This window comes from Dromaius novaehollandiae, chromosome 2 (assembly GCF_036370855.1).
Source record: "Dromaius novaehollandiae isolate bDroNov1 chromosome 2, bDroNov1.hap1, whole genome shotgun sequence".
In the NCBI taxonomy this organism is placed as follows: Eukaryota; Metazoa; Chordata; class Aves; order Casuariiformes; family Dromaiidae; genus Dromaius; species Dromaius novaehollandiae.
Genome location: NC_088099.1, coordinates 153,752,274 through 153,766,233, shown reverse-complemented (window position 1 = coordinate 153,766,233; position 13,960 = coordinate 153,752,274). Strand labels below are relative to the sequence as shown.

Here is a 13,960-nt window from a genome sequence, read left to right as displayed (position 1 = left end):
CTTCCAAGGAAGCTACTCAGTTAACAGCACGCATGACTTTGTGAGAGAAAGATTCAGCATCCCTCTGGATCAGGCATAGCATACGTAATAATCATGGATCATCTGTGGTGTATATTATTATATTACTTTTCATCTTATCGATACTTGGCTTGATCCTGAAAGATGTTGAATGATCTGGTTGAGGTCCAGGAAAGCCATGCTTAAGTGTTTTCTTGGATCAGGGCCAAAATGCTTAGGATAAGACACAAAAGTCAAATTTGATCCCCACTAGCTTTAGTAGAAGCACATGAGAGTGTCAGGTGAGCAGGACTTGAGTGTTTATTTAATTCATTATTACAACATCCCTGTAAAATAGAAATGTATAAACTGAGGCAACTTTGTGGTTTTTTGTTTTTTGTTTTTTGACAAGGCAACATAAGAATTTAGGCTTAGAGCCAAAATCAGAAAGTCTAAGTTATGGCTCAGAGCACATATTTTTTTAGAACATTTTTCAGAAAATCCATTACTCCAAGTGCGTATGCCCATGTGTCTTTAAATATGAGGCATAAGCTCTTAAACCTATTAGTAGTTTTTATGAATTTTGCTATTGGTCTTGCGGGCAGGCCATGTAACAGTCCTGTTTATGCAAGTCCCTGTCCAAACAGCAAGACCATCACCAATCTGAAGTGTCAGCTCTGCTGTAATTTTGAGGTCAGTAACTGGTTTTTAGCTCCAGAACAACCCAACGAGTCAGATCATGTCTGAGTGGGAGATGGACCAGTGTTATGCACAATCTCTAGCCAACATCTTGGCTGGGTCTTGCTAAAAGTAGCATCTTCCTGGGGAGCTCTCCAAGTTCTAGATAAAATATCTGATTTAAGGAAAATTGATCAATGGTGAGTATCTTTAAAAATTTTTTGAAGAAAGACAGTATGGCTTTGCAACATTAATTTGATGTTTGGGTCCAGTTATTTTTAGGACTTCCATGTACATCCTCCATTTATTCCTTTTTAAGATATTTTCTAAACTATAGTGTGACACTTTACATGATTAGTAATATAACTTACTTCATAGATTAATGTTACCAGAATCGGTTTTTTAATTCAAAAACATATCCCAGATAATTCTCATGAATCATTAGAAACAAACTAGTATGCTTCCAACAATTATAATTAACAATAGATTGTCAAACTCAAATTTATACATATGGAAAGTGAGAAGATGACACTTTTAGCCCCACTGTTCAAGTATGGCAATAAGCTGCCATTCAGTGGATATTGACATTAGTATTTTTAAATGAACTTTGACCAAGGCCTACGAGTTTAATTAAGCCTCCACTCTGCTGTGGTATGTTAGCAACTCCATTGCAAGTTGGAGTCTGAAATAATCAAAGAAATCCCCCGCTTGGGACACAGTCCAATGCAAAGTGATGCTCTTTTGGACAACATCAGAAAGATGAAAGTTTCTTATATCTATCTGTCTGTCTATCTGTCTGTCTATCTATTTATATATCTATATCTTCACAAAATATTACTGTAATTATTCATCATGTATATTTTTGAATTAAGGAGCATAGGATGATGCATTTTTTAAGTAAAGGCCTGAAACTGTAAAAATGTTCAGTCTACCTATTGGTCATTTAAGTGAAACATACCTGGCTTTTCACATTTCTCTCTACTAAGGCAAATAACTATGTTAAAAATGTGAAAATATTCAGATGGTCAGTTTTTAAAAGAGCTTTACTGAAAGAAGATGCCTCCAGTTCACTGCAAACATGCATGCACTGTTCACATTTGCTGACAGAGAAAGGTATACCCTAGTTTCCCCAGAATAATGCATTTGACCATTTATATTGTCGTTCTGTTTCTCATTTTTGGATGGTTTTAACTGGGCCTTGGATAACTAGACTTTGTTCCATTTGATTCCTTGGCCGCTTCCTCAAACTACCTCAGCAAGGAGCTGCATCATATTATTCTAGATTAGACATACATGTTTTGATCGTGGACAGGTCACACCAATTTCCCATTGTAGCTAGGAAGGCTAATCACAGCAATTTACTGATCTATTCAGTGAATTTTGATATTTTTAAAAACTGTTACTCGTATATCTGGGAGAAGGGGATTGCCAATTGATACAGAGATAGCAAAAATATGCATGCATGTGATCATACTCAGTATGTAATTTATGATATATAATTAAGGGTCTGACATGTACAGGCCTTTTTAAAAATAAAGTTCTGGCAATGTTTCCACTATTTTCCAAATTGAATGCCCCACTGAAGATCAAGAAAAGAGCTCAAACTTTTCTGTCTGCTTTAATGGCAAACAAATACAGAATATTCCTACCTGCAGTTTGCTCCTATAAATAACGAAAATGGCAATTACTCCACCAAGTAATCACTCCAGTCAGCTAAAGACTGCTCACAGGAGTGCAGTCATTTGCATGCTGAAGTACTTTTAAGTTGAACCTACAGCCTTTAATTCCTAGTGTCATTTAACTTTGAAACAAGTGTGTGGGACCCTTAATCACAGTCATAAAGATGTTTCTTCTAACTGCTTGCAGGATGAGGCATCATACCTGTGACATGAGGAATAAGAATAAAAGTGTTTACAAACTATCAAAAGGATATCCAGAATCAACGTAAAATTTCTCTATAACGTATAAAAAAGACTTTAATAAGAGCAACATCAATAACATTCTGCATTCTTACACAGCATGCCAATAAGACAGCATTACATGAAAAAGTGAGGAAGTGACACTGAGCTTGTATTCGATAGTATATTCTTACTAGTGCATGTTAATTGGCTATTATTATGCAAACCAAAAATTTTATTTGTACAGAATTTACATAGAAAATTTTCTAATTTTATCTGAGCATGATTTTGCCTCAAGTTAGACTTGCTTTGATCTGTTCAAGGACACTGGTTCAAATGCTGTTTTTCTGATAAGCTGAGATTTTACTCATTAAGAATCTAAATCAAAGTGTATATTTCTTCTGATTTAGATTTTTAATAGAAAGTAAAATCTTAAGAAGTAGCTATGCTGGCTAAATGTAGTTAACCATTAAGAATAAACCCACCTCAGGGAAATAAATAGGTGAAAGAGGAGAAGAAGATGGCCAGTCCAGAGAGAAACTAGATCTCTACAAATAATAGAGTGAGCTCTCTTCCAGCTCTGGATATTTTTATAGTAATTCAAAGTTATGAATATATATAAATTATGTTACATTCAAGGTACAAATTGGTTTGGGTATTGACTTTACGCCAAAATTTAATCGGTACTTTAGAACAATGTTAAAAAGAAAATTTCCAAATAAACATATAAGTGGAATACTGTGTGGGGCACTCTTCTGGCCTCCAACCAAAGCAGGATTATGTGTGCATTTGGATGAGACAAATGGCAACTGCCAGCACACCAAATGGAATGACTTTTAGGTAGTTTTTGTTGTTTTAACATCTGCCCAGTAGAGTAACACATACCGATGTTACAGCACCATCTTTCATTCACATACCATTGCCTTCCTGTTGAGGGGCCTTTCAAAGAGGCCTGGCTGCTGTCCTTCCTCATACTGTTTTTTTTTTTTCTCTCACACAAACGTATTTTCAGTTTTCATCTAAGTAGGCCACCTACTCTGAACTAGTGTGGGGAAGCAGCAAATGAATACGTAAGTCCTCACTTCTTTCTTGCCTCTCTGCCTCTTCCTCGGTCTTTATAGCCCCATCTTTCTCTCCTCTGGGGTTGCCTTCTCTTCCTCCTGACTTCTAGCAAAACATCAATAACATTTAGAAAGAAATACGGTAGGGATCAAAAAGGGAGAGTTGACACTGAAGTCCCAGACAGACATTTTGGTGCTTAGGAAAACGTGTTACCTGGGTTTTCTTCTCTGTCTTTAGTGGTCCCCCTCCAGGCACCATCATCTCCTACCCCCCACCACAGTGGACGTGCAGCCCTTTTGCTGGGTGGCAGTGGTGGTTGTCTGCAAGCCATGCATTTGCTTCCATTTTCTAACCATGTCAAAGGGGGGTGGGTATGATGGTAAGTGTTATTCTTGCTCAATTCTTGTCCAAGTTTGATCTGTACAAACCCCTGGCCAATACTGGCTTCTGTGTCGTGGGACATAGAATTTTGCTACTGCAGAGGGACACGCAACTCCCACCTCATCCACATTCTCAGCACCCTTTTTCAGCCCTTCTCTTTCCCCTCCCCCCACCCCCAAAATAATATATGCTTTGACAGCTTGGGCACTTCATACGTTTTTAAGTAAACAGGTATTATATGTCTGAGATGCTTGACTTAATGGGATAAAACAAGCCACTTACTTTTAACCTGAGGAGCCAGGTGCCAGCATTTTGGTTGACCTTTTTTATGTTAGAAATGGTATTCCCAAGCTCTCGTGTAGTATGGCTCTTCACAAAAGAAAAAAAAATGCATGAATGTTGTCTCTCAGATGTGTTTAATGTCTCTTTTGTTTTTCCTTTTGTTTATTATGTGTGTGTTCCATGCAGACTCCCAGGCCTTTAAACATCATTAAGCAGAACAATGGTGAGCAGATCATTAGGAGACGAACAAGAAAGCGCCTTAACCCGGAGGCACTTCAGGCTGAGCAGCTAAACAAACAGCAGAGGGGTAGCAGTGAGGAGCAAGTCAATGGAAGCCCCTTAGAGAGGAGGTCAGAGGATCACTTAACTGAAGGTCATCAGAGAGAAATTCAGCTTCCTAGCCTCAGTAAGTATGAGGCCCAAGGTTCATTGACTAAAAGCCATTCTGCTCAGCAGCCAATATTGGTCAGCCAAACTCTGGATATTCATAAAAGGATGCAACCTTTGCACATTCAGATAAAAAGTCCTCAGGAAAGTACTGGAGACCCAGGAAACAGTTCATCGATATCAGAAGGGAAAGGAAGCTCCGAGAGAGGCAGCCCAATAGAAAAGTACATGAGACCTGCAAAACACCCAAACTATTCACCACCTGGAAGCCCTATTGAAAAATACCAGTACCCACTTTTTGGACTTCCATTTGTACATAATGACTTTCAGAGTGAAGCTGACTGGCTGAGATTCTGGAGTAAATATAAGCTGTCTGTTCCTGGGAATCCACACTACTTGAGTCATGTGCCTGGCCTACCAAATCCTTGCCAAAACTATGTGCCTTATCCCACCTTTAATCTGCCTCCTCATTTTTCAGCTGTCGGATCAGACAATGACATTCCTCTAGATTTGGCGATAAAGCATTCCAGACCTGGGCCAACTGCAAATGGTGCCTCCAAGGAAAAGAATAAGGCACCACCAAATGTAAAAAATGAAGGTCCCTTGAATGTAGTAAAAACAGAGAAAGTTGATAGAAGTACTCAAGATGAACTTTCTACCAAGTGTGTGCACTGTGGCATTGTCTTTCTGGATGAAGTGATGTATGCTTTGCATATGAGTTGCCATGGTGACAGTGGACCTTTCCAGTGCAGCATATGCCAGCATCTTTGCACGGACAAGTATGACTTCACAACTCACATCCAGAGGGGCCTACACAGGAACAATGCACAAGCTGAAAAGAATGGAAAACCTAAAGAGTAAACCTTAGCACTTAGCACAATTAAACAGAAATAGGTTTCCTTGATGGGAATTCAATAGCTTGTAATGTCTTGTGAAGACCTATAAAGCACTTCATATAGAGAGCATGCCTTATAAAATCCCTTGTTTTTTTTCTTTTTCTTTTCTTCTTCTTCCCTTCGTTTTTCCCTTCCTTTTTTTTTTTTTTTTTTTTTTTTTTTTTTTTTTTTTAATGAGTGGGTTACCAAGAAAGAAAAGAGCATTTGGATGGTGGCCAGAAGCGGGAAAAGATAATTTTATTGAATATGGCCCACCAAAGCTAGCCAGAATGCAGTGAATCATGGTGAATAACCTTGAGAAAATTTTACCGAACCATTAATACCTTTGCTATTGTGTAAGAGACATAACTGGCAAGAATGCAAAGATGTGTATATGTATATACTGCTGCAGGGGTATAGTGAACATATGCACATTGTATATAAGAACTAGTTTTGTTAAATATACAGATGTTAAAAGGTCATTTTCTTTAATTTGGGCTAATTTCTACCCTACAACATGCCTTAGTATCACTTTGTTCTCAAAGCTTTGGCAGCAATTTCATCTAGATGTTTCTCAGACTCAGCTGATTTTTAGCTACCGTTTTATCACTACATTCTTTCTGGCACACTTTAGTCTAGGAAAACCATTTTGTTCAAATGAAGTGTCTCTAATACAGAAGCCACACTCCAGGTTTAATTTGCATAGAACAAGGTAACCTGCTGTGTTTTATTTTAATATATTTTTAATATATTACATTTCTAAACATTAAAGTCTAAGGTTACTTCTCCACAGGCTTAACATTACTATACATACCAGTCAGTCCCTTCAGTAGACTTACACCAGCTTTTGCTAAGTAGCATTAAATGTCTTCATAGTACTTTTTAATACTTAAAGCTTTGTAAAAACTATCCATGAAGGGAAAGCTCCTCAGCATAACTGCTCAGGGAAATAGGGCTAAATAACTAAATATTAAATAATTGGTTAAAGGTGCTGTTAGACGAGCCTCCATGCTTGCTACAAGGGTGTACAAGAACTGACTTTAATCATTTTCATTATAGTGTCCCAACCAGTAGTTTATTATTTTGCCACGGGGATGTAGAAGATATTACAAGCTACTGGATGCACTGTCAGATTAACTTATTTCATTAAAGAAGTTGGGAGAACAAATAGAAAAAAACCTTATTTTTCTAGTAAATATTAATGTATTACATTTCAAATAATGGTGCCTGACATATTGAATAATTATTTTCTACAGTGTACGTATGCAACAAAGATATTCCATCATGCATTAGAGTCAGTTCTGGCTCTGCCTCGCTGTTTACATTTGCAAATGTAGCAAACAAGGTAATGAAGCAACTATTTCTATTGCAGTAGGTATCTTTTTTTCTGTGTGTGTGCATTAAAGTTGTAAACGATAACATGAAATGAATGAAATTTGTTGATATTAATGGTATGGAAAAACAAGAAGGAAATGAAAATATTTTTATGCCTACTTAGGAAAAAAAGGGTAGCACTATTCATTCCAAGTACTTTTGTATTCTTAAGCTCTTAACTCACATTGTTATGCTTAAAATGATAAACATATATCCTCTTTTTATTGCTTTGTCTGTGTTTCAGAAGAAACATTTCAGAAATTATTTTGATAAGTGCTGTTTGACGATGCAGCACTGATGTTTTATTGCATTCTGTAGTAGCATTGCACTCCATTTTTACAATATTACGCAGTTGCTTTTTTGTTTTGTTTGGGTTTGTTTCTTTTTCGCAGTGCAGGGTCTTAGTTCCTTATGGTTGGATGGCAGGTGTAGCTCAACTGGTTCATGAATGTTGCAGCAAATGAAGTTTAAAATGTCTTTCTGATACTATGTTGTCTTTTATTTCTTCATTAATGCATTTTATTTTTTAAAATGTTCTATAAAATTATCTCTGGACTAAGTCCTCACTTGAGATTATATGTAAAGGGTCCTATTCTGTTCTCACTTACATGCCGCCTTTCTCAGATCTTCATGTAATTCAAACTAAAGCATCATAAAAAAAAAAAAGTTCTTGTATTTAACTTACCTGAGTCTCACCACTCTCCCTGCTAGAATTTGGTGCACTTACAAGATACTTAACCAGATAGACTGGGAGGTGGAAGATAAAAGGAGAGGTGATAGGAAAAGTCTTATAGGGTTGGCAAAAGTAAAAACGGGGAGGAAATGGCCTAAACATTTAGCACTTTGACAGTCTTTTGAGAAATAATGTGCCTAAAGCAGCCTGCAACAAACATCACCATGCATGAGAAGCACTTACACAGCGGATCACCAAGGGTCTCGCTGACCTTGGCAGTATTTTAGGTGTTACATTTTTGCACAGACGAAACGTTATTGCACGGTTTCTCTGGTTTGTTAGGCACAAACAGGCTATTGTTCAGCATTAGGCTTGCAGTCCTTCCTGCTCCACCCATTGCTTCTGTACTGGTGAGCAACATACGGAAGATCCCACTCAATCTCCTCATGGTTGAGTTCTATAACCCTTTAATAGTGTTCTAGGTTAGCAACGGATATTGGGCCACATTCTTCTTCTATTTTTAGATGAATCTCCTGCTTGATACCAGTGCCGGACAATGTCTGGTTATGTTTTTACTATTGTTCTCCGATAATAAGTTCTGACTTGGTTTTTGTTGTTTTATTTTTGTTGGGTATTTTTTGTTTCTGTTTTCTTTCTGTGGGGACTGAAATAGATTGCCCTCGTTTTGTTACGTCAGGGTCCAGTGTGTATCCTTCTCAGCTTTTCCAAGAAACATATTAGGCTCACTTAGCAGTGATTTTATTGGCTTCAGAGGTAGCTGCCTGCCAGTTATCAGTAGTTACTGTTTTGACTTGCTTCTTCCAAGACCTACCAGTTCCTGTGGCTTCTTCATTTGTGGAAGCTGCATCTTCATGGCAAAATACTCTGTAGGGGACATGCGCATTATAAGACTTGAGCACCACCCTGTACTTCATAACACCTCTTGCTAAACTCAGAAGCAGAGGCCAGTAAGGGGAAATACACTTATCAGGGTTTGGGGATGAGGAGAAATGAAAACTTATGAGTGCAAAGAACAAGATAGAGTTGTGAATTAATACTGCACCTAAATAGTACAAATGAAATTTAAAAAAAAAAAGTTGATTGTTCTTGCTATGACATATTGAGATGTTCTAAGGTTTGTACTTTGTAAGAAATGGTACTTTACCCTAACCTGTTCTCTTTGATTACATTTTTTTTGGGGGGGGGGGCATTGATTTATTCTTATCAAAAGAGGGGTAATTCTATCCCTCTTCCTAAACCCCTCAGAATGGATATTAATCGAAAGAAAAATAAGTCCTGAAATTGAAAACAAAAATTCTTATTTAATAACTCTCAGGTGGAAATCAGTGTTAACACACACCATGAATTACTGTACTCACTGCATTTTGATCAGTTTACAGCACTAAAATTAAAAACTTTCAAAAGAGTCATTCTTTGTCCTCAATTTCCAAGTATCTTCATGGTGTTGTACTTCTCTTTATAATGAATGGTAGTTGGAGATCTGAAAGTGTGTCTCACATTGGACCCCAAAATATATAGACTATTTGAAGACACAGGCATCTGTCATTAATCAGCTTGCGGAATAGTAACAAAGTGTCCATTTATGTAAGGATTAACACCATCTGTGATGCGGTATCTTCTGCTGACTGAACTCTCTGTCAGTTATCACTTCGTAACTGCTGCACCCTAGATTAATACAGTGGAAGGTGAAGATTTTCCAGAGCACAGTCAGTGTTTAGGTGCTAAACTCCAACTGCCTTCCAAAAGAAGTTTTACACCTAATTGCCACTTGTACTGATGAAACTCTCCTCTTAAATTTTCATAGACCCACCAGAAAGCATGAGGGATGCTGGATGCATTGTGTCTTTGGTTTTTTTTTTTTTTTTTTTTTTGGGGGGGGGGGGGCGCTAAAAATACTATGTTGCACAACATGTCTGTTTTAAGAGAAGAAATAAAGAGACATCTCCAAAAGGTGGGGTACACTGTGGGTGAGAGATTACATTTGCAGTTAGAAGTTGCAAATGTGACCAATGCTAAAACATACGCAGTGCTGAAACATGGTGGTTGTGCAGTGGTTGTGCAGTGACTTAGCAACTGTGGATAGGGACAGCTCAGTTCAGGGACTTTCGAGCCTTTATTTGGACAGGACAATGTTGCTTTGTAGTCACAACTACCTTGTGTTTTGTGCTGAGGATACTGTCTACCATCTGCTTTTTGCCTAGCATGTATAAATGTGTTCCCATTCTTGCTCCTGTATTGATTTTTCTTGGCTGATTTCACATGCTAATTCCTAATACTGGTCAGGAAAAGCCAAAGAGATTAGAAGTTCACTTCTGTTCAGCCAGAAGAGTAGATACATTTCCCTCTGCTTCTGTGGAGACAGTTATGCTTGGCAAAGGACAGCCAGCAATTTGTCGCCCTATCCAAATTGTGATAGATAAGTGAGAAATCCTTTAGAAACTGTTCCATAAAGTTAGGTTGGGCCAGGGAGGATGATTTGCATAATTTCCTCACCCCAGAACAGGATCCCTCCCTACCCTCTCCCTCACAGTACCACTTGATTCAGCCAGCTCTGAAAAGTTGGCAGTTGGTGAGATGCCACCTATATAATAATCACATAGATCCTGATTTACCTCTTTTTAAGAGGACAAAAGAAAATGATGTCATGGCTCCCAACCAGATAAATACCGGTTTTGTTTGGGTACACTTTGTCAAGTAACATGCTTAGAATAAACATTGTAACAGCAACCAAAGTTTTCCATGCCGCGTCCTGTAATTTTGGTCTCTGAGCTCTATGTGGAAGGAGAACAGGAGAAAAGGAAACATCTCAAAATGCCATTGTAAATTTAGCTTATTAAAAATTCACCAGCAGGAAAAGGAAAAAAAAAAAAAAAAAGTACTTTATAAAAAATGACTTCATGTTGCTAAAAAACCATCTTTAAACTTGTAGCCCTGATTTGACTCTGGAATGTTGGCTCTTACTGTTTTGTCCTTACAACACATGGATGTGTTTTTTGTTCTGTTTTGTTTTGGGGTTTTTTTGTTTTGTTTTGTTTTGTTTTTCATAGTGCATGTTCATTTCTACTCACAAACATGTTCTTGGTGTATTTCTTATGCAAACAATCTTCAGGCAGCAAAGATGTCTGTTACATCTAAACTTGAATAATAAAGTTTTACCACCAGTTATAAATCAGATTCATGTCATTGTTTCTGGGGAGAATGAACTGTCATAATGTCACTACAACATAATGGGGCTTGGGTGAAAGCAACCCTGAGTCGAGCTCTTCTGAGAGAGTGACTTGGCCTGACAGCATCTCCGAGGAATGGCTGATGGTTTCTGAAAGGCAGACAGGATTGCCCAGACAAAAAATGCATGAAAAGCTGAGGAGCACCTTCAAATACACATTAGCCCTAGTGCAGTCCTTCTGTATTAAGGACTAGATGTGATCCAAAGCTCACTCAAGTCAATGAAAAGATTTAGAGTGAAAGCCCGTTTCAGTGGGCGTTTGAACTCCAGCGGCCTGGCCTTACTTTACTGGTTTTAGTTCTGCTGCCCTAAAGAAGAGCAAATATTAGAATAATTTTGAGAAACAACACCGAGAAAGGCAGATACCGAAATGTGAGCAGTACCCTGGATCAACAGTTCTGCCTTTTTCACAAAATCCACCGTGGTCTTTAAATGATCTCCTGAACTCAGGGCCGTGGCTTTACATCATGCCCACAAATTCTCCAGGAAATCCCACTCGCTACCATCACACAGGTCACTGATTCAGCAGTGACTTGAGAACCGAGTGTGCCACCTACAAAGCTGCCACCACCACTTCCTCTAGCAGCCTTGGAGGTTTCCTCAGAGGTCTTCAATCTCAGCCCTGTCCAGATGAGCATCTCAGTCTCGTGCTGATGCTCTGATGAGCTCACAGCCCATGGTGGTATGGCTCCTGGCCATCATTTCCATTATACTGTAATTTCCTTTCTCCATAGGTTTTGTCTCATTTCCATGACTGAGACACTGTTCACTCTCATACAAAAATAATGTTTTAAAGTAATATGAAATGGTAAAAACTGTTTATCCTCTTAGAGCACAAACATTCTAGAGCTCGATTTTAAAAGTGCTGTGCCAGAGATAATCCCCCTGATTCATTCTGCCAGTGAACTCAGATGCAGACCCTATGTGTTTTAAGTCTTTTTTTTAATTTCCTGTGATTAATAATAACAATAACAGTAGCAAAGAGAAAAAGCAACCAAAAAGCTTTCAAAGGTGGTGGTGGTGGTGGGGCCACAGCAGTTTTAGAGATATAAATTTTATACTCATTCTTTGTGCATTTAAAAAAATACTATAAGCAAAAGCTGGTGAAAAGAAATTATATAAGCTTATGTGTGTATATATAGATAAAATTAAATAATCAAATATTTTCACCTGTTACAGGAACATCTTTTGAGGATAACAACAAGATTTACTCCAGATTTGCCTTCTTATTACAAAACTATCCCCTCCTGATGGAGTCTGTCTTTAATCAGAATTAAAAACAGTGTTTAATATTGCCATGCTGTCTCCATATACTTATGTGAGCTCATAATTGCAGGAGCTGATGACCTCAAATTTTCCTTTGTGGTTCTACTATTTGTATAGCCTACTTACAGTGCTAATGCCTTCCTCTTGTAACAGCAGCTCCACATGCAAGCAGCTCATATAAATGCACACTGACATTGTTATCAGGTCTTAATATGCGATTATAAGGCTTAAATTTGTGCCAAGAATCTAGGGACCTCTTGTTCTAAAAGCAGTGTCCTTGATTATTTCCTATTTAGCTTTTACTACTGCCATATCTTGACAGAGGTCAGAACTGTATTGTCCCAGGTATAGCCAGCCACAGAATATAAAAAATTATCCATCAGCAGTTGGGAGTGGGTCCTGACACTGGTGACAAAAGACTTACAAAAACATAAAGTCAACAACAACAACAAAAAAGTAAAAGACTAGGAGCTGATGCATAAGAAAACTGACAAAATGAACAAAATAAGTAGTGTGCATGATTTTATGTGAAGGGAAGCAGGGTGTTTTCAATATTATACTCTTAAGGGAAGAAACTGGATAGTTGTCTTACAAACTTATTTATTTATGAATCAAAGATAAGTAACTTTCCTTTTGTGAAATCTTACCAATTATTTTTTAAATTACAAATCTTTATAAAACTGTGTTGACAGTGGCTGGGGATATAAAATCAAAGAATCAGCAGAATGTCAGTGAAAGGGTTCAGTTTACTTTCCCGTACTGGCAGTGTAACCATGATGGGCAATTATGATGGACAGCTGGGACAGCTGAAACCTGATAGAGGTAGAGTTTGCACTGACACCAGCTTCTCTTGATTTCCCTGAAGAGTCTTACAAATCCTTGTGTGCAGAACAACGGTTTCAGGGGCTCCTGCTTGTAGATGAAAGTGTCTCATGCACGTCCAATGGAAGAGAAGTGTCTTTCACACTTTGTGATTACGGTGTCAGTGAAAGCGTCTGATTCACTTCCAGCTGCTGTTATGGAATTGACAGCTTAATGGTGAGATTGATGTTGTGACAGTTCTGTCATGTACATCCAGGTACTTCTGAACAGCTCCATCAGAGCTGATAAAGCGTCAGTGGAGCTGGCTAGATAAGAAATATGACCATTTGAAAGAATAAGAAAGAAATACACTAAGAAGAACGAAAACTCTTTTACAACACTCTATAAAGACGGTGACTTAAATCTGCCACAGAAAGGCTAAGGTTAACACTTTGTTTCTCAAAGGCAATACAGCTGTTGCGGCCCTAATTCACAGTGGAATCATTTTTTGTGATTTGTAGCACAAAAAGTGAAGTCTCAACATAACATTAGCTGTCTGCTCTCTCTGTCTTTCTTTTAAGAAAATAAGGCAATAAAAGAGTGTAAAGATGTATTAGGAAGACCTTCAAAATTATAATTTCAGAGAAGGGAACTAGATATTTTCTTACCCCTTATTTTTGTTAAGAAAAGTTCTTGCAAAGCAAAAATAGAAGATTTTCTTTTCCTCTTAATCACAAAAGGGTATTTTCCTCCCTGACTGAATCTGATGGATAGATCTGAAAATAGATAAATAGATTTGATGAATAGATTGGAGAATATGAAAGCAAGAAATGTGGAAGTCTTCCAGAAAAAGGTGATTTTTTTTTACAAAGTTCTTTGCTAAGGATGTTATTCACATTGCATAGTTCTAAGTGTAAATACTTGCATTATGAACCTAATCTCCCTACCCAGTCAGTCAAATATTCAGAACAGTTTCTTATTAAATATCCTTAGCCACCCTCTGAAGAGGTGTGGACAGGATGATCTCCAGAGGTCCCAT

At 37.8% G+C, this 13,960-nt stretch overlaps 1 protein-coding gene across 10 annotated transcripts in view; it reads left to right on the top strand.

Annotated features, from left to right (window-relative positions):
- TRPS1 (transcriptional repressor GATA binding 1) overlaps positions 1 to 10,797 on the top strand; it is a 218,447-nt gene extending 207,650 nt beyond the window's left edge. For all 10 annotated transcript variants that reach the window (XM_064507822.1, XM_064507820.1, XM_064507814.1 and 7 more), the window contains one exon: positions 4,485 to 10,797. In XM_064507822.1, coding sequence (XP_064363892.1) covers positions 4,485 to 5,546 — 1,062 coding nt within the window. In that variant the 3' untranslated portion in view covers positions 5,547 to 10,797. The remainder of the gene's footprint in view (positions 1 to 4,484) is intronic.
- The last annotated feature ends 3,163 nt before the right edge of the window (positions 10,798 to 13,960 follow it).